A 21,841-nucleotide genomic window follows, 5' to 3' on the forward strand; every position below is an offset into this window, starting at 1 on the left:
ATGAGAAATGCCTCTTTTTTTAAAGGCATTTAGAAAGGACTCATAGGCACTGATTTAAAATCTTAAAAGTAGAGGCTATTTTACTTTGCTGTTCTTGTCCCATATATTTAAATTGCTGGTGAGAGGAAATATTTCAGAGATTCAGGTGTTCATTGGGTCAAAGATACTGGTACTTTTCCAAGTGCGTTGTTACTTTTTCACTGTCAGAGGTGAGTTACAGTCCATATCGAAGGCAACCTGCTATTCTGGGAAGTGTCCGGAGTTGTGAAATAAGTCTAATCTGTCTGCCTGTGGTCCTTAGATGCCCTGTGATGTGCCATTGTGATTCCTGTTGGCCTGTGTTTTGGAGATGAGAATTAAGGCCTGCTGTCCATTTACAGTGGAATTGAATGGCCCATGGATGTGGCTAAATTCTGTCACCCTTTTTGAGCAAACCTTCCTTTGAGTAGCTTTAACTTGCAGCGTAGTAAGACCACAGCCCAAGGTGTATTGCTGCAGGCCAGGAAAGTACACAGGAACCACATGGCTATTTCTGCCTTTGAGGTCATGATTTCATTTTGTAGCTACCAAATGTAATCATTGTGACAAAGTTCCTCCTCTGCCTTGGTGGGTGAGGGTTCTGCACTTATTGGCAGATTTGCTCGCCTCAGAGATTCATGGCAGCCCTCAGTTTGGCCACTTTTGGCCAGTGGCTCAAACCTGCCATTCACTCAGCTACCCTCATCACTGGCCAGCATGAGGAAAAAGAAGAACAATCCCTACTGTCTCTGCTGACCCACCTAGTGGATCAGGGGAGAGGCCAGAGACCTTCCCCTCTGGTGGGACCCATAGTCCAGGTCAACTCCTCTTATATCAAATAGGGAGTTGGGGGGATGGAAGGGATCCGGGCCCACCCTCTACTCTGGATTCCAGCCCAGGGCCCTGTGGATTGCAGCTGTCTACAGTGTCTCCTGTATCAGTTGTGTGACAGCTACAACTCCCTGGGCTACTTCCCCATGGCCTCCTCGCAACACCTTCTTTATCCTCACTACAGGACCTTCCTCCTGATGTCTGTTAACACTTGTACTTCTCAGTCCTCCAGCAGTACGCCTCTCACTCTCAGCTCCTTGCACACCTCTTGCTCCCAGCTCCTCGCACGCACCTCACTAACTGAGGTGAGGTCCTCTTTAAAACCAGGTGTCCTGATCAGCCTGCCTGTCCTAATTGTTTCTAGTAGCTTCTTAATTGGCTCCAGGTGTCCTAATTAGCCTGCCTGCCTTAATTGGTTCCAGCAACTTCCTGATTGTTCTGGAACAGCCCATTATCTTACTCAGGGAAAAGGCACCTGCTTAATCTGGGGCTAATATATCTACCTTCTATCACTTGCCTGTAGCCATCTGGCCTGACCCTTTCACACCATCAAGTGACCTGCAGGAACATGTCATGCTGCATGTCACTGTATATTACTAATTCCAACCCTTATACTTATCAAGAAGGTCATGAGAAATCACATGATACCTGTGTCTTCTGAATTAAAGCATTACCAGACCTATTTGTATGATGGGAATGTTTATGGATTGTTATGTAGATTTTTGCTATAATAAACCTTACATAGACAAAAGCCAGTGTTGGATGCTGCTTTTACACAGTAAGGAACCAGAACAAGCACCGTGTGTGAAAAGTGTGCATGTTGGAAGTATCCTGGTACAGTGATGACACTTACATGAGGATGTGGAAGATGCTTAGATGTGGAAGAAAAAGTGTCACTTATTGAATCACCAGTCCATGAAGTGTTCCCTCCAGGCCTGACTCTGCTTAGCTTGTGAGGCCTATCATAGTTCCAAGTGATATTGTTGCACACCAATGCTTCATACCATTTTGTTTAGATACAGTTGAAATGGGTTTCTGAGACTCCTAAAGCATAACAATATTTTTGTTTTGTTTGGGTTTGCGCTTGGGCTTATTGTGAGTATGTTCAGGTAGAGATTTCCCATAGGAATTCACTGAACGGCACAATAAGCAGATTAAATTAAAAGAGGGGGAGAAGCAACTCTTTGCCTTAGGTAACTTTTTGCCATGAAGTGAGCCAGTTTATACCAGACTTCAGTCACATTAAATTTTGGTTGTTGTTATAGAGCCAACTAGCGGAGGAAGCACCACTAGCACAGTGCACTCCTCTGCTATAACGCGTAAGCAGTTAAAACAGGGGTCATGGTGCCTGTGATAATCACACTGAAATCCTTCCTGACCTCAGTCTTCAAAGCAAAGTGATTTTCATTTTGGCGCATGTGGAATTTTTTCCTCAAGATTGAACTCAAACACTTTCAATGTGCTTCGTCCCCCCAGATGTTGCCTGTGGATATGTAATCAATGCTCTGCAGAGAGAACACCTGTGCCTACATGTTGAGCCAAACCATTTGGGAATGCTTATTATTGTACAATAATTGCGATTGGCTTGTTTAGATTCAAGTCTCTTCATCAACAGGCATATTTAATATGCTACATGTGAGTTAAAATAGCCAAAGTTAAATCTGTTTCTATGCTACTCTCTCACATCAGATTGCAAACCTCCAACACCACCCTGAAGAAGCTTTTCTGGGAAGACTTTGATTTCCTGGTTCACCAAGGTCTCAGGATAATGGTGTGCAGATGAAATTAAAAAACGTGAAATGACCACAACAGAATTGACGCTAACGTTTCCCAGGAAAGAGAGAAAAACAATCCCAGAGTTTCTGAATCTGCTCAGAAATTCCTAGAGACATGAGGGGAGGAAGGAGTGTATTTTCTGGGTGGCACAGAAAGTAACTTACATTGGCAAAATGTGTAGGGTCTTTTTTCACTAGTTTGGTTAAAAATGGAGAACTAATGTGAGTAGTCAGTGTATGAGAACTGGTGGCCGAAGATTTCAAAGCATGTGCCTACAGTTAGGCACCAATGGGCAGATTTTCAAAGGTATTTGAGCACCTAAAGATGTAGCTAGGCACCTAGTAGGATTTTCAAACATATCTAACAGAGGTTAGACACCTGACTCTCATTGAAGTCAATGGGAGTTAGGCACCTAAGCAGGTCAGGAGCTTTTGAAAAGCCCACTAAGCACCTATCTGCAGCTTTAGGCACCGACGTACCTTTGAAAATTGGACCCTTAGGGCCACAGCCTGCAAGATGCTGAGTGCTTCCAAAGAGTGCTGCCTGCCATCAGCGCTCATTAGCTTTAACAGGAGCTGAGCATGCGCCCTCTGAAGTCCTCAGTATCTGCAGAACTGTGGCCTTAAACCCACTTACAGACACCTAAATATGTGTCGAGATCTATAGACTCGCTGAGCCTCAGTAATCCCCCTTCATTTCAGCACCTCTGACAACTAGGGCACTTAGGTAAGCCCCTCCCTTTTGACCTGTCTTTTTGGTATTACATCACTACAATAAAATTCAGTTTTGACCTTTTTGTTCCCAACAAGCTATTTGCTTAAAGGGAAAATGTTCTCTTTTAAATAGCAGTCATTAATATGGGTGTCCTAAAGGCTAATATGGGTGCAGTGAATTCTTTCCTTTGTTCTTTATTGTTTGTTTCACCTGCTGTGAAGTTTGGTGGCCAGAGAACTACGTAGTTCCAGTAGCAGATTGGTAACTGCATACTTTAAAATACTGATTTGTATTGGTTTGGTTGGTCAGAAAAGGGAAAAACAACCAGGAGGTGATAAAAATGTCAAGGTTATAAGCTTCATGGAAGCTTTCCGACAAACATGGAATTTTTATTAATTCTTTAAATGCAAATAGCAGGGCAATGTATGCATGTTCCATACCTCCTGCAGAGTGCCTGGTAGAAACTTACAATTAGCCCTCCAGAACCATAGCATGGTCCAGAGCACAAGGAACTCAATTCTGCTCTCAGCTCCCTGGATGCAAGTCCAGATGAACTCCATCAAAGCTATTATAATTATTAGAACTACTCCAGATTCACTCCCGTGTAAGTGAGAACAGAAACGGGATCTGGCTGCTTCCTGCCTCCAGACAGTTTGGGTTTGTGAATGGTGAGAAAATGCTTCCAACCCTTGCACTGCAAACATTCAAGATGCTACATTGGACACATAAAATGCTTTGAGGATTTGGAACTGGACTCAATGGGAGTTACAGCAGTTCAACACATCTCAGGGTCAGGTGCTGAATGTTTAAACTGCTCAATACAAACTTCTAGGTTATTATGTCACAGCACTGGAAAGGTATTTTTTCCTAAATGTGCTCATAGTGATAATATGGGCATTATTATTATACTTACCTCTACTATTAACACTGAGATTGCTTAAAATTGTATAGGTTAATACAGTGCTTCTTAACCTCTCCCATATCAGGATCCCCTCCCTTCTACCTGGGACCTACCTCCTATTTAGCTATAACCTTCTGGAAGTCATGGGCCCCAGGCTGAGAACCCCACGGCTAACATTGTTACCTTGAATTGTACCCAGAAATGAAACTGGAAGCCACAGGGCACAGGTGTAATGTGCTCACAACAGGAAATGCTCCATGACAAATGGGCAGCTGCATTCTGCTCCAGCTGAGGTTTCTGATGGTCTTAAGGCTAGCCCCATGTAGAGCACATGTCAGTAATCCAGACCTGAGGCGACTTTTGTGTGGACCATTGTAGCAAGGTCAGCATCAGAGGGAAAAGGTCGTACCATTCTGGTCAAGCATCAATGATATAAACGTGTCTTTCTCACAGCTGCTACCATAACATCCGGAAGTAGCTGAAGATCCAAGAGGACTCCCAGGTTTTGGACCTAAGTAACTAAAGTCAAGCTGAGGGTTTTATTGACTGTTTTTTTGTTTGTGGCATCAGTTTACGTACTTCTGAGTAATCAGTCTTTTTTCGCTGCATAATATATGGGTCAAAGTCAGAGTGGCTTTTCCTGCATGCCTCTTACATTTAAAAAAAATATTTTGTTTGCCAATATTTAGCACAATGGCCTACTGTTGTAATTTGTTCCCAGTTCTTAATAAAGTAATCATTGTTATAAGAGAACACCAAGGAAAAAATAACATTAAGGGACATTAGATATGTCAAAAAATAACATCTATGGTTTTTTCATTGATGAGAAAAGGTCAGATTAATCAACTGAATTCCTGGGACTCACATAGTGTGATTCGGAGTACGATGGAAAACAATGTAACCTACGGGAATGTGCAGCAACACAGCAATATGCTAATTAGAAAACACACAAATGGTGTATTGTCTGGGTATTAATACCTGAAGGTCATTTCTTGGTTTATGATGGGTACCAGAATTGATTAAGGTGGATTCCTTGGCAGGAATCTTTGTCCTAAGTTTAAGCTAATTGACCAATTAATTTCCTTGACTTGAACAAAAGGAATGCTCTTTAATACGCCTTTATTGCCATTATTATTGTGGTGTTTACCCAAGAGGTGCTGAGGAGAGGAGTGGACCTGAGGTCAATGCTCAGCTGCCTGATGGTCATGAGAATAAGATCACTGAGCCACAGTTAGTAGGATCCAGCGTGTCTCTGTTTTTAGGATTTAATACATGACTGTGTACAAACAATGGACCAGCCTTCACATTTTTAGTGGCATCAATACAGATAGGAAGATTGTCATTCACCCCTTTTATAGGAGGGGGAAAAAACCCAAAGCCAGAGAAGAAATAGGGAAGGAAAAATAACAGAATCCATCCTGGACTGTGCTTTGGCCAATGCTTTACAGATCTTTGAGCCTGATCCAAACCCCCTGAAATCAATGGAACGACTCCCATTGATGTCAATAGACTTTGGATCTGGCCCTCAATTACCTGTTCAGCACTTAGCTACTAGGCTGCTAGGTACTATGGAAAAATATAAGGCTTATGGAGCAGAAAGGGCTTGAAAAAAATATATCATATAATCTGTTGGAATGGGTAGGAGATCAGAGAGGAAAGATGGTCTTACGGTTAGGGCACTGGAGTGAGAGTTGTGGGGTCCTACTCTTCCCACTGATTTCCTGAGTTACCTTTGACAAATCACATAAGCTCTCTGTGCCATTTCTCCCACCTTGTGTATTTAGTTCAGACATTCTCTGGGGAATGGACTGTCTGTTACTATGTGATGGAATAGCACCTAGCACAACAGAGCAGCAATCTTAGCTGGGCCGCTAGACTCTACTGTGAGACAAATAATAATGAGGCTGTTGCATCAGCATAGTGATGTCACAGAGTCATTGTGATTTACTTGCTAAGCCCATCAGCAAACGTACATACAAGCCATGTTTTTCATAACTGCACCTCAGTTAGAAAACAATGCAATTTTATTTTGCATTTGCCTTCATACAAACTGTGTCTCCAAATACTTTACAGCAATAAATAACGCCACAATGGTAAAATCAAAAATAATAGCAGAGGACAAAACAAGTTAGAAGGCAAAGAAGAAATTATCTTAGTTGAGATTTGATACGAGCTAGAAAGTGGACAGATACCAGAAGGCTGTTTAATATGGCAAGACCTGCAGAGACGAAGACACTTGCACAACCATTTTTTATTTGTATGTATTCATTTTCTTCATATTTGATACCATTTAAACTCTTTTTTAACAAATAATATTGCAGATTATGAAATGAAGATGAGTGAGAGTTTGTTTTTCCCAGTGGTCATGTCTTCTGTGTGCCAGGATAATGTACAGAATACATGTTTGACTTTTTCCAACTCATGGATGGTGCAGTTTATATGATCCATCAGGCATTAAAGTATTTTCAGGGATTAAGTTCGTATACTGTTTGAGAAAGTGTCCTTACTGTTGAGTAATTCTGATTCCTGTTCTTTGGAATGCAGTGTGACTTCCCTAAGGGCTGAAAGCAAGAATGGAATTTTGTATTATTGTAACTTATTATTTTCTTATACCCAAGCAGGTGAGACTTCCAGAGCTGCTGTGACTTGACTGGGATGCAGTCGTTTGTGGAGAGCAACCCATGGCTGCTCCATGGGTTAAACTGGCATGTAACAATACCTGTCTAACACATGAGTGTCCAACAAAGCTGTCATAAATCTTTAAGCCCAGCAGTAAAATTAATGGGAATTGCATAGAGCAAGACCTTGTCAGTTTCATAATAGGTCTGTGGGTGGAAAAATTCTAGTGGTTTCCTTCAGGCATTTGGCAACCAAGCAGTTGGCGCTTTGTGGCCATTATCCAATTATAAATGCTTTTTGCTCAAAAGAATTTGGTGGTTATTGCTTTTAACATGTCCAAGTTAAACAGTCACTAGCACAGAGTAAAGGTGAAGAATAGATTGCATAGTAAAAATGATATAATGCTTGGCATCTATACAGTTCTTCTTATCTGTAGATCTCAAAGCACTTTACAAAGGTGGATAGGCCTTATTCTCCCCATTTTGTAGCAAGGGAAACTGAGGAACAGTAACCATATAATCTCTGGAAATTATAGACCGGGTACGTTTGACCAAGTAAATATTTGGTTGGTAGCCCGACTGAATTCCAGTATTCCAAAGTCAAGGAGAGATGCAGCAGGGTTTAGAGTCTACAGCACTGGACTGAGAGGCAGGAGACCTCGATTCTGTTCCCTCTCTGCCACAGAGCTGCGTGTGACCTTGGAAAGGTCACTTCATCTCTCTGTGATTTGGTCTTTCACTGTGTAAAGTGGGATGATACTACTTGAAGTACTGCTTGTGTGTGGGGGGGTATCTGGGCAGGGGGGCGCTGGGCATAGGGGGTTAGGGTGGGTGCTGGGCATGGGGAGGGGAAGGGGCTGTGTGGCGCGGGCCCACCTCCAAGTGGAAGGGGCATGCCTGCAGTGCAAAGCCAGGTGGGCCAGTATGCATCTGGCGGCTGCTGGTTTGTAAACAGTGCCCTCGCACTGGGCTGGGTGGAGTGGGGGTCGCCCCTGCTGCGCCATGCCCCATTGCTCCCAGCTGGCCCCTAGCTCTGGGGACTGCCCCCCCTTCCTCTGTGCCATGTCCCTTTGCCTCCATGGGGACCCACAAATATGTTTGTGCCATGCCCTCAAAAGGTTAATCCACAAAAGGGAATACTGCCTTCCTTTGGAAAGTGTATATAGGAACTAAGTATTATTAAAGTTTATGTATGGTATAGAGATACATTTTTGATTGTGTGTCCTTATTCTTTTTAAATCAGATGGGCCTGATTCTGATTTCACTTATGTCAGTATAAATCAGGGGCAATTCCACTGAGGTAAGTAGAAGTAACTACGTGGGTGTAAAACCAGTGTGTGACCAAGATCCAACCCAATAGTTTTACTGGATGCATGTTTTTATCTCAGCTAGACTAAATAAAAAATAAAAGCTGACAGAATAGCCAACCATCGAATCGTCTCCCAGGTTTTGAAGCAAAATCAAATTCAAACTTTTTCAGAGTGCTGAAATGTTCAGCTGACTTTATCAGGGTGCGGGTGCGGTAGGCTAACTTCCTGTTTCCATCCGTGACCAGAACTGGAAACGCTCCAATGCTCAACAAGTCAAACTGTTCTCACAGTGTTTCTGGATGCAAATATTTTTTTCGTGGAGCATCAAGGCTCCTAAATGAATAAGTAGGTCTGATTATAAATGTAACACATCAAAAACAAGCAATTAGTCATGGGAGGAAGTGAATTTCAAAGGAGTTGGGCTCCTACCTGCCATTGAAAACCAATGGGAGCTAAGTGCCTAAATCACTTGGGCACATTTGAAAATCTCATGTGGTGGGTTTCTCCTTGAGTCTAAAACGTTTACATTAGTGAGGAAAGGCGCGTGTGAGGGTTTGACAGGTGAACTCTGGCAGGTTCCTGATAGCACAAGCAGCTGTTATGAGAATCATTTTTATTCTTTATTAGAAAACAGGACAAACCTGAAACAATGGCTACAAGCTCGCCTACTGAAGTGTTTCTCTTCCTTAGGTGTGTATATGGACTGGATTTCTCATCTCTCATGCACTAGCTTTACACCCATATGGGCCAGATCCTTCGCCCTGCTCTGTCCCTTTTGTGTTACTCTGCAGCCCTTGGTGTAAGAGGCAAGTTGGTATTATGTCAGGGCAAGGAGCCTGGCTGGACTGCCGCTGAACTCCAGCTATCTCCACCTGCTCTAAACAGCCCTTGAGAGCTAGTTCTGCCCAGTCAAGTTAGTGCAGCCCCACATTGTGCTGCACGGGGGGAGGGGGGAGGGGCAAGATAGGCATTCGGCTGCTTAAGGCACAAAACAGCTGGGGAGGGGGGAAAGGCCCTCCCTTATAACCTGTAGTGAGGTTTGGGTACTCACCTGGGATGCAGGAGTCGTTCCCCCCAGCCTGATGAGGAGAAGGGATTTGAATAGGGAGCTGCCACCTCTCAGGCGTACTCAAAGGCCACCTACTGTATCAGGCCTTACATGCAGCTTAGGGCGGAAGAACACCTATCTTCCTCGGTTCGTGAGTAGCTCTGGGGTTTAAGCAGGAGAGAGGCGTCCATGCGCCTAGAGGGAGGCAGCAGTGTGCATGCGCTGAGGAAAGAAATGGTTACTCACCTTCTCGTAACTGTTGTTCTTCAAGATGTGTTGTTCATGTCCATTCCAATCAGGTGTGTGTACGCTGCATGCATGGCAGCCAGAAACTTTTCCCCTAGCAGCACCCGTCAGGTCGGCCTGGGCGCCCCCTGGAGTTGCGCCTTCATGGCGCTCAATATAGAGCCCTGCCAACCCGCCACCCCCTCAGTTCCTTCTTGCCGGCTACTCCGACAGAGGGGTAGGAGGGTGGGTATTGGAATGGACATGAGCAACACAGCTCGAAGAACAACAGTTACGAGAAGGTGAGTGACCGTTTTTTCTTCTTTGAGTGCTTGTTCATGTCCATTCCAATCAGGTGACTCACAAGCCCAAGTTCAGGAGGCGGGGTTGGAGTTGTCCACTGATTGGAGCACTGCTCTTCCAGAGGCAGCGTCGTCTCTGGCCTGCTGGATGATCACATAGTGCATTGTGAAAGTGTGTATGGAAGACCACGTTGCTGCTCTGCAGATTTCCTGGGTAGGAACCTGTGCCAGGAACGCCGTTGAAGAGGCCTGAGCTCTGGTGGAGTGTGCAGTGATTGGGGGAACAGGCACACCTGCCAGATTGTAGCACTCTTGGATGCAGGACGTGATCCATGATGAAATTCGTTGAGAGGAGACCGGAAGACCCTTCATTCTGTCTGCCACTGCCACAAACAGTTGAATGGACTTCCGGAACAGTTTCGTTCTTTCAATGTAGAAGGCTAGCACTCTGCGGACGGCCAACAAGTGAAGCCTCTGCTCCCTGGTGCTGGAGTGTGACTTAGGATAGAACACTGAGAAGAAGATGTCAGTTGATGTGAAACTGGGAGACAACCTTCAGGAGGAAAGCGGGATGAGGTCTGAGCTGAACCTTGTCCTTATAGAACACCGTTTAAGGAGTCTCTGATGCTAGGGCCTTGAGCTCAGACACCCTCCTGGCTGAGGTTATCACTACCAGAAACGCCACCTTGTATGAGAGATAGAGGAGGGAGCACATCGCCAGTGGTTCAAAGGGCAGACCCAGGAGTCTGGAAAGGACCAGGTTGAGCTCCCAAGCCGGGACAGGCTGTCAGACGTGTGGGTATAGCCTGTCGAGACCTTTCAGGGAACAGCTGACCATAGGGTTGGCAAAGACCGATCGGCCCTCTGCACCGAGATGGCGGCCAAGTGAACCTTTACTGACGACATGGACAACTCCTGCTGCTTAAGATGGAGAAGGTAGTCCAGTATAAGTGATATGGAGGCAAGCGTTGGAGATAGACAGTGTTGCACCGACCAAATTGAAAATCTCTTCCATTTGGCCAGGTAGGTAGCCCTGGTGGAAGGTTTCCTACTGCCAATGAGGACTGGTCTAACCGGGTCTGAGCAGGAAAGCTCCATCGGGTTCAGCCATGGAGCTTCCACACTGTGAGGTGAAGCGACTCGAGGTTCGGGTGTTGGAGAGGGCTGTGCTCCTGTGTTAGTAAGTCCAGGAAGGGCGGCAAGGTGACTGGCGCTTCCACGGACATTGCCAGGAGTAATGTGTACCAGTGCTGGCGGGGCTAGGCTGGCGCTATCAATATGACCGAGGCTTGCTCCCTCCGTACCTTGAGGAGCACCTTGTGGACGAGGGGGATAGGTGGAAATGGATCTGGGGAGGTACAATGCTTGCAGATGTATTGAATGCTCTACACAGAAGTCCCACAGCATGAGGGCTTCCTGGCACAGGGGAGAGACACCTGCACCTAAGTTCCCTGTAAGCTGCGTGGTGGCGTGTCCACGCAGCAGCCTATTTAGCACCATGCAGGTGCTTAGGGAACCCGCCCGGGGACCTTCCATGGCCGGGGGAGGGGCGCCCCTTCCCCAACCCCCACCTACCCCAGCCCCCAGCCTGCCACAGGAGGGGTGCCCCTCTTCCGGCCAGGGCCGGTGCAACACATTAGGTGTCCTAGGCGGTCGCCTAGGGCGCTACAATTTGGGGGGCGGCGACCACGGCGGTATTTCGGTGGCGGGAACTTCCGCCGCCTCTGTGGGGGGTGGCATTTTGGGGCGGGACTTTCCGCTGCCTAGGACAGCAGAAAAGCTGGCGGCACTCCTGCTCCCGGCCTCAACTCACCCTGCAGCTCGGACCAGCTGTGACCGGATCAGGCCTAGGCGTGGCCAGGGCAATGCAGCTGGAGTGGCACGGACCCAGGCGTGGCCAGTGGCGTAGCCAGGTGGAGGGAAGAGGGGGAGCGGAAAAAAAAAAAGGCGCCACCCACTGCAGCACTTTTACTGACGGGGCGGTGCTTTTACTCACCCGGCGGCGCTCTGGGTCTTCGGCGGGACCTTCACTCACTCCGCGCCTTTTTTTTTCTTGCTCCCGTGTGAGTAAAATTGAAAAGGCGCCACCTGTGCTCGGTGGGGGAGCGGCCGCTCCCCTGCTCCCCCCAGCTACGCTACTGGGCGTGGCTGGATCGGGCCCAGGTGCGGCCTGCCCCAGGCACAGACCTGCTGGGGTCAGGGGAGGGGAGGTTCTCCTGCAGCCCCAGCCCCTGAGCTCCTGCAGCAGTGACAGGTGCCTCTCCCCACAGCCCAAGTGCTGCTGTGGGGAGAGAGCACTGGGGGGGAGTCCTTTTTCCCCACCGCAGCCCCATAACACCGACCTGCACCCCAAGCTCCTTATCCCCGGCCCTACCCCAGAGCCTGCACCCCCAGCCGGAGCCTGTACCCCCGCACCCAACCCTCTGCCCCAGCCCTGAGCCTGTGAGGACTGTAAACTGGTAGTGGGGGTTGTTCATCACAAACCTGAGGTATTTTCTGTGGGACAGAATTATTGCTATGTGAAAGTACGCGTCCTTCAAGTTGAGGGCGGCATACCAGTCTCCTGGATCCAAGGAAGGGATGATGGAGGCCAAAGATACCATGCGGAACTTGAGCTTCTTCATCAACTTGTTGAGTTCTCGCAGGTCTAGGATGGGCAGCCGGGGGGAGGGCGCCGGGGGTAGGGGGGCCGGAGCCCTGGGAGGAGGGCGGTGAGCCCCGGCGGGGGCTCCGCTCTCCCCCCGGCGGCCAGAGCACAGGGGGCAGGGCGGCGAGAGGGCGGCGAGCCCCAGCCAGGGCTCGCTGCTCTCCCCCCGGCGGCCGGGGGGAGGGCGCCAAGGGGGAGGGCGGCCAGAGCGCCGGGGGGAGGGCGGCGAGCCCGGCCGTGGCCCCGCTCTCCCTGGGGGCCGGAGCGCCATGCCACCCCCCTCCAGGTGCCGCCCCAAGCACAAGCTTGGTGGGCTGGTGCCTGGAGCCGGCCCTGGGTAAGAAGGAACTGAGGGGGTGGCAGGTCGGCAGGGCTCTATATTGAGCATCATGAAGGCGCGACTCCAGGGGGCGCCCAGGCCGACCTGACAGATGCTACTAGGGGAAATGTTTCCGGTTGCTGTGCATGTGTGCGCACCTGATTGGAATAGACATGAACAAGCACTCGAAGAAGAAAAACCTAGACACCGAGGGAACTCTTCTTGCTCGAGCTTAGGCCCTGAGTAAGTTTAGGCACCTATGGGGTTTGGAGGGAGTTTTGTTTATCACAGTGGAGTCAAAACTGGAACTTGGGCACCTAAATGTAAGTACCTTTGTGGATTCCCAACTTTAGTGTCTCTGTGCCTCAGTTCCCCATCTGTAAAATGGTACTACCCTACCTCACAGGGGTCATATGCAGATAAAGATAAATAATGATTGGGAGGTGCTCAAATTTTACATTAATGGGGGCTACATAAGCACCTTAGGTAGAGGATCTGGTCCTTAGTTACTGTTGATTTACACCAATGAGAGGAGAACCAGAGCCTATGAATGGCAGCTATGTATAATTTTTCTACAGCTGCATATTTGAAAGATGTAAGTTTACAATACCTCTGGCATTGACCTATATAGAGATGATACGTGGGCATGGTGCATACACACTGAACAGGGTGATGGAGGCAGCAAGCTTTATCTACCAGTCTTCTAAACATCAGAACTTGTCAGTCTAGTGAACAGTTACTTTATCTTGATCTCTCCCTTGGCAGTGTGGTGTTTTGAAACACACAGTGAGTCCCAAACCCTGGGCTGGAAGGGGCTAGCTGGCTTTTGTGCCTGATGCATTTGATCTCCAAGTGAAAGGCGAGGGCTGCATTCCTACCCATGCACACAGCTAATCGATTCATGGAGCTCGCATTGATTCTCAGTTTTAGAAAATATTTCCCCACCTCTCTCCGTCAAGAGTTGATGTGTTAAAGTGACGACTTTTGGCAGCAAGACTTCCAAAATGAAGGGAACTGATTTAAAATTCTGGCCTTGTATTTAAGAATTAAATGTGTACACTGAGCGTCCACTTGAAGAAGAAAATACTGTAAATGTAGGGTTGGAATAATGTCATAGTTTGTTGAGAAGAAACTATTACTGATGTGAGGAAACGCAGCTCAGGGTCAAAAAGGCCACTTTAGGGATTGCTGCCTTCCTAATTATGTTTTCTGCCTGTTCTACTGGAATATTGAGAAAGTATCCAAGAAAATATTGGAAATGGCTTAAACTATGGATTGCTGCAAAGCAGGTACAGTGCGGTATTTCTCTGTTTACATCTGTGAACTGAGACTAATAACGCATCTGTGAAATGGCCAAGGATCATATTATATACATGGGCACTGTGATGAAGAGGCAGAACAAGCAGTTGCCCAAAGTCACACAGCATGTTAATGGCAGAGGTGGGACAAGAAAACAGAAATCTTGGTGCTCTCATCTCTAGATCATGGTAATATTTTCAATATGTCATGAAGATTTTCCATATATAGTATATCTTTCAGCCTGTTTTTCTCAGGGCAGCCCTCCCCTTCCTGGAAGCAATTAAGTGCATTCATAAATATTTTCATGCTGAACTGTGGGAAAGAAGCTGTGAGTAGCTCTGACCTCTGGGCAAGGTTAGATTTTAGAACGTATTGTCATTGAAAAATCAACACACCAGAAGAGAAACCCTAGAGACTGCCGACGTCCTTAGCTGCTTATCGGCCGCTGTGGGAGCAGCCACTGGACATTTTTGAGATTTTTTAAACTAGCTACTGTTGATATGGAAGTAAATAGGATAACTAAAAATAAATGATTTAAAAAATACACTGTAGCTATTTGTTCCAAAGTTATGTTTCTCCAGATAAATCTCCGGATTTATATTTAGACAGTTTTGTAGTGCCAAATGTTCCGTCATTTTCAGTAACATGGTCACAGCCCAGAAGAATTAGCCCACTAATGTAATTATATGAAAATATGCCTGTAATTTTCCATTGCAAATGGCAGATCATGTTCCTCCATTGGGAGTGATGGGTCGTTGGGCAAGAATCATGTTTATTTGAGAAGCTCACCCAGTGGGCTCAATCCTGAGCCTTGTTGTGGATTCTTTCCACAATTCCCATGGCACAAAGGGGCCATTTAGCTGGGACTGAACATCCAAATGGGCAATTCCTCAGAGGCAGGGGAGCTCCTTAGGTGATATAAAGCTGCCCTAGCTGCCCTTATACCACCCCCTTTCAGTCCTGGTGTACAGAGCATGCTGGGAGGAGGAAGGGACATGGCCAGAACACGCTGTCCTCTTGCAATCACCAGCTGACTGACGGACGGACCCTTGGGGGCTGCTGAATGTGGACATATTTCAGAGCAGCCCCAGGGCTGGGCTAAAGTAGGCTGGGGGCTGAACTGGTTCCTGGTTGTGCTCAGGATCAGGGCACCACCGCAGGCTCTTTTGTGGCTCCCCTCCTCTGCTGTGCCCAGCAAACACAGGGTGCAGCAGAGGCTGGAGCCCAGTACATGAAGTCAGTGCTACACACATGCCTCCCTCACTAATAAAACTTGCACTGTTCTGTAGCTGAGGGCAGGGGTCAGCAACCTTTCAAACAGCTGAGACAGACATGTGGTTTGATCTTGTACCCTTTGAAGTCAACAGGAGAGAGACTGTATGTCCCGTTTTGGCCGGGACAGTAGCCTTTTTAAGCTCTGTCCTGGACGTCCCGATTTTTTTGGCAAAACTGGGCATTTGTTCCCATTTGCTCTTGCCGACTGACCATTGTTGGCAAGAATAAATGGGACAAAATGCCCAGTTTTGCCAAAAAAGGGGGGGAAGAATGTTCAGGGGGCAACCAGCAATGCCAGGTGCCGGGCCTTGGGCTGTCAGCCCCAGCCCCTGGCAGCAGAGCTCAGGCCAGCCTTGCACCGGGGGCAGGAGGGGCTTAGGCAAGCCCCACGCGGGGGGGGGGGGGAGGAGGAGGGATTTGGGCTATCAGCTATGGGCAGTGAGGCTCAGGCTTCAGCCCCAGCCCCGGGTGGTGGGGCTCAGTCTGTCAACCCCAGCCCTGAGCAGTGGAGCTCAGGCCAGCCCTGCGCCATGGGGTGGGAAGGGGTTGGGCCAGCCCTGAGCAGTGTCCTGTTTTCCTTTTGGGAAATATGGTCACCCTAAGTCAATGGGAGTTTTGCTAATGGCTTCGGTGGGAGCAGGACTGGGCCCACAATGGGGAAGAGCCACTGGACTTTTACTACGACAGTGAGGATAGCTAACCAAAGTGGGGGCACAAAGCCACAGGCCATTACTGGGGACCTCCAGGAGCTCCTAAGCATGAAAGTCACTATGGCCACTCAGCCACTCTTTAAGGAACGGGTTCGCCTGTCTATGGCCTTTGGGTTGTGCTGAGGGGATGCAATCTCATAGACCCATGTTCTCTCAACTTCTTGCCTTCACAAGCACCAGGAGTGCAGTCGTGGCTGGTGCCTGTTGATGAGGCACAAGGAGAAGGAGGCTCCATGCTGAATTTAAACAGGTGACCTCAAAGGGAAATGTTCTGTAAGCCATTATCAATCTCCTGGGCCACCCAGTCACCTAATACTTACCATTCCAATGGGACGATAGGACAGAAACAGCCAAGTTGAGTGAAGAGTGGACGTGAAAGCACATTGGGCATGACGTCATAGTAATGAGAAAGGAAGGTGGGAGCTGGGAGGGGAAATGGAGGCTGGGGGTAGAAGTAGAAACATTTGTAATCCTGTCAAAAGCCTAGTCCAGTCAACAAAGATCCAGAGACTGAATATATTCCGGACCTGCAGAAGAGCTCCATGTATGCTCAAAAACATATCTCACTCACCAACAGAAGTTGGCCAATAAAAGATATTCCCTCACCCACCTTGTCTCTCGGGGACCCTTCTATGCATTTTACAGAAATTCTGGGCTATAACTGATGTGTGTGCAAATATTAAGAAAGAAGCAGGCACAGGGGAAGCTAATTATCTTCCCTAAAAAATAAATCCTGCCCTGCCCTCACGGGTGGACTGCCTCAATCACAGGCCCAGATAATACACTGTAAGCAGACATCTCTCGTCCCATAGCAGATTCTGCCTCTCCAGCTCATTCGAATTCATTTTTAGAGATTTAAGCAGGTTGGCTACTGAAGACTCACAATACTGTACCACTACTACGTAAATAATTTCCATCCCACCATCAACCTCAGCCTAGATCAATCCACACAAGCGGTCCATTTCCTGGACACTACTGTGCTAATAAGCGATGGTCACATAAATACCACCCTATACCGGAAACCTACTGACCGCTACACTTACCTACATGCCTCCAGCTTCCATCCAGGACACACCACACGATCCATTGTCTACAGCCAAGCTCTAAGATATAACCGCATTTGCTCCAATCCCTCGGATAGAGACAAGCACCTACAAGATCTCTATCAAGCATTCTTAAAACTACAATACCCACCTGCTGAAGTGAAAAAACAGATTGACAGAGCCAGACGAGTACCCAGAAGTCACCTCCTACAAGACAGGCCCAACAAAGAAAATAACAGAACACCACTAGCTGTCACCTTCAGCCCCCAACTAAAACCTCTCCAGAGCATCATCAGAGATCTACAACCTATCCTGAAAGATGATCCTTTACTCTCACAGATCTTGGGAGACAGACCTGTCCTCGCTTACAGACAACCCCCCAACCTAAAGCAAATACTCACCAGCAACCACACATCACTGAACAAAACCACTAACCCAGGAACCTATCCTTGTAACAAACCCCGATGTCAACTCTGTCCACATATCTATTCCAGTGACATCATCATAGGACCTAATCACATCAGCCATACCATCAGGGGCTCGTTCACCTGCACATCTACCAATGTGATATATGCCATCATGTGCCAGCAATGCCCCTCTGCCATGTACATTGGCCAAACCGGACAGTCTCTACGCAAAAGAATTAATGGACACAAATCTGACATCAGGAATCAAAATGCTCAAAAACCAGTGGGAGAACACTTTAACCTGTCTGGTCATTCAGTGACAGACCTGCGGGTGGCTATATTACAACAGAAAAACTTCAAAAACAGACTCCAACGAGAAACTGCTGAGCTAGAATTGATATGCAAACTAGACACAATCAACTCCGGTTTGAATAAGGACTGGGAATGGCTGAGCCATTACAAACATTGAATCTATTTCCCCTTGTAAGTATTCTCACACTTGTTATCTAACTGTCTGTACTGGGCTAGCTTGATTATCACTTCAAAAGTTTTTTTTCTCTTAATTAATTGGCCTCTCAGAGGTGGTAAGACAACTCCCACCTGTTTATGCTCTCTGTATGTGTGTATATATATCTCCTCAATATATGTTCCATTCTATATGCATCCGAAGAAGTGGGCTGTAGTCCACGAAAGCTTATGCTCTAATAAATTTGTTAGTCTCTAAGGTGCCACAAGTCCTCCTGTTCTTCTTTTTGCGGATACAGACTAACACGGCTGCTACTCTGAAACCTTACGTAAATATAGTCATTAGTTACTGGACACCCTTAATGAAATGTTGCGCTTTTCCTTAAGCATGATTAAGGATTACAAAGGGTAAAAGAGATCTAACCATCAGCCTCACCTGCTCTGAAGCCACAGCCCTCCTCTGCAGGTGCTGTCAAGCTGCTCATTGGCATAGTTGTCTCCAGACTAACTAATGAGACCTACAAGAGCTGGTTTGATTGTCGTTTGCAATAGTGCACCGTTTATTGCGGCCAAAGACCTCGAGCCACTACGAACACAGCAATCTGCACTGTGTTTAACTGAGTCCCTGTGCATAAACTAGGCCAGTTCATTCTATGTTGATCTGGGGAGTGGAGGTAGTCTCTGCACATATATCTCTCCTGCCCCTGCGGAAGAGAAGGTTCAATAGCCTCTGTGGCTCTGACTGTTGGTCCCTGTTCTGGACCATGCAGTCAGCTCTGTGCAGGAAGGGGGCAGGCAAAGGAGAAGTACACCTCTACCCCGATATAACGCTGTCCTTGGGAGCCAAAAAATCTTACCGCGTTATAGGTGAAACCGCGTTATATCGAACTTGCTTTGATCCGCCGGAGCACACAGCCCCGCCCCTCCGGAGCACTGCTTTACCACGTTCTATCCGAATTCGTGTTATATTGGGTCGCATTATATCGGGGTAGAGGTGTATATCATTCCCCAACCAATACATAGAGAATCTGCAGAAAATCTATTATAGTTTGAGGCTCTGTTACATTTCTTTTGGTCCGGAATGGGGTTTCATGGGCCAGAGAGCCAGAAGGGTGAAGAGAGCTCTAGAATTGGTGTGGAGTCCCCGTATTTCTGCATGGATCTTCCCCCACTCAAAGATCCATGCAGATCTCCCTGGGTTCCAAAAGCTAAAACTCCTACTTCTTCCATGGTGAGGCGAACCCAGCCTCACAAGGGTAGACCATGGTCTCTCCTGACACCAGTCCTCTATGTTTTTCTACTGGGGAAGAACTGGAAGGAGAGAAATCAGTGCCACTGTGAGATAATTTACCCCTTGGTTACTGATTAACAGAGTACACCCAGGATGTGCATATCTAACAGAGTAGGTGTTACCTATAGAGTAGTTCACCACCTGTGCCTTCTGGCCATTCCTTTTCAGCAACTGTGAATGATTTTACTTTGTTTTTGTTAGCTGTAGGCCTTTCGGTTTGGTTTTAATTTCCCACAGCATCTTCCCTTTTCAGTTTCAAATGAGAGCTGGAGGGACAATGGATTAGCATGGATTAGCATGATTTGGATCATCATTGGCCTGATATTGATATGTAACCACTCTGCTTTTCTGTGAGTACCAGATTCTGGTCTTTGAGACCCCTCAAAATAGGACAAAAATGTGAGTTACCTAGTACTTAGGCCTAGGGCTGATTCTTTGCACGAGGGCTGAATTTCACCAAAGAGAATAAAATTCTGCTGTACAATGGCTTTCTTTTTTCCTTGCATTGTGGGTGTCAGAACAATATTACTAGAGATGTAAATGGGAGTGAGCGATGAGGCTGCTGAAATCATATCATATTTATTACATACATGAGATAGAAAAACGAATTACCAAAATAGTATAATTTTTGTGAGCCAGCATGACCCTGAAAGAGAAATACATTTGTGAAGCAGATTGGCAGACTTGTAATTTTTATGGCATTGCAGTGCCTCCTATTTTTTCCCCTCATGCTCACGAACAGAATACACTCTATGTACTGAAGTTTAAAGATGGGTTACAGAAAAGGTATAATCTAGTGCTGGGAATGGCAATAACTGTGATATGTCCCATAAATCGGTGGTAAACTGGAAAATGGCCATATATCCTGTAAATAAAAACATAGGGGAAAACAAATGTAATGTTCAGTTTTAAATACTAACATCGAAAATAAAATAAGCTCTAGGTCCGCCATGAATTATGGGGCTGTGATATGTGAAACAGAGTCCTTTTCACTTAACAAGTCCATCTCTTTGTCTGCAGGCAGAGTTCTTATCCTCTGGCAATTGCATTCTTGCTTCTTAGTCTCTTGTTCTCTATGTTGTTTGTGAAGTCTCATTATAGTCAATACCCATCGGGTTCAAACTCCGGTCTGAAATTGGGACTTCAGTGCAAGTACATTATCTTTCAGATTGCATCCTTGGATTCTCTGAGACGTCAGTGCCAAGACCAAAGAGGAGTATTCCCTTTATACCATTAATGTTGTCCACATTTAGGGGTCTTCTGGAGTGCTTCTGTTTCAATAGGTTGTTTGTAGGCCACCTTCACCCCCTTTTCTCTCCAACAAAATTAAACTTGCCACACCATGAAGCGGCAGGTAGTAAAGTGCTTTATACAATGAAATATTTACATTTGGATAGGATCAGTTTTAACACTTTGTGGACAAAACTTCACATACGCTGCACCTCTTTAGTAAAACAACATTGCTGACAAAGGGCTGGATTCGGCTCTTAGTTATGCCGGTGTAAAAACATAGTCGTTCCATTGACTTCAACAGGTTCACACTGGTGTAAGTGAAAAAACAATTTGGCCCTAACTTAAAGGCCCATTCCTTTAAAAGCATGCAGTGCACAACTGTTTTTGTGATGGCACATCCTAATCAGACCTTGTGCTATTACAGAGTAATTGCAAATGACATGTTGCCAACAGAGTTCTCCCACTGATACAAACAATATCTCCAGTTCTATAGAAAGCTGTTATAAGTAGTGGGCCAAAGTCTGATCTTAGGGTCTGGTTATACTGCAATCATGGGATATGACCACAGCTTGAGTTGAGGTACCCAACTAGCTTTAATCTCACTAGCTCAGGTACTGGAGCAGTGACACCACAGCAGTGCAGGCTTGAGTGTCATTAGCCCTGCAAATCCAGGGTTGCAGACAGGTTTGTACAGCCTGTGCTGAAGCATGAGTGCTGCAGCTTCACTGCTCCAGGATCCAAGCTATGGGGATTAAAGCTAGTTTTGTACTTTGGCCTGAGCCGCAATCACTCCTAATGATTGCAGTTAAGACGTACACTCAGTCATCGTACAGCAGTGTAAATACAGGGAACTCCCTCAACTTCACTGAAGTTAGTCAGGATTTACACTGGTGTAACTGGAAGGAATTTTTTTGTCCATCCTCTTTAGTTTATGGGCCTGATTTTCCTCTCATTTATGCCAATTTTATAGTGGTGTAACTTCACTGACTTCAGTGGAGTTACTTCAGAATTACACTGAGGTATGTGAGATGAGAATCAGACCCTACATTTTTTAATGTAACATTGGCTCATATGAGCACCCTTCCAAAGAAGATCCAGGAGAGTACATGAACATTGACCAGGAAGGGTTCAATTAGACAGAGCCTATGAATTGGAACACCACGCTACACATTGGGAACTATTTTCTTACATTCCAGTTTTCATTTCAGAGGTCTTCTGTCTGTGAAGTTTGCATTTTGTGCATAAAGAAATGCCCTACCTGTTTGTGCACTTCTAGTTGCAGTCTCTTTTTAAAATCTCCAAGACTTTTCTTCCAAGATCTGATTTCCACTGGTGGACAAAACTTTTCATATTGACTATCAGTCTCCCAGTCCGTACTTCCTCATGCCCTGCTACAAGGTATTCCAAGC

At 46.5% G+C, this 21,841-nt stretch overlaps 1 protein-coding gene across 6 annotated transcripts in view; it reads right to left on the reverse strand.

The window, feature by feature from the left end:
• Positions 1 to 5,342: 5,342 nt before the first annotated feature.
• NTN4 (netrin 4) overlaps positions 5,343 to 21,841 on the reverse strand; it is a 148,303-nt gene continuing 131,804 nt past the window's right edge. For 4 of the 6 annotated variants that reach the window (XM_065560618.1, XM_065560607.1, XM_024099640.3 and 1 more), the window contains one exon: positions 19,760 to 21,841. In XM_065560618.1, the coding sequence (XP_065416690.1) occupies positions 21,705 to 21,841 (137 nt within the window). In that variant the 3' untranslated portion in view covers positions 19,760 to 21,704. Of the gene's footprint in view, positions 6,802 to 19,759 lie in introns of those variants that run through there. The other 2 variants (XM_005306505.5, XM_024099641.3) reach the window with 2 other exon arrangements.

The sequence above is a fragment of the Chrysemys picta genome, chromosome 1 (genome assembly GCF_011386835.1).
Source record: "Chrysemys picta bellii isolate R12L10 chromosome 1, ASM1138683v2, whole genome shotgun sequence".
NCBI lineage: Eukaryota > Metazoa > Chordata > Testudines > Emydidae > Chrysemys > Chrysemys picta.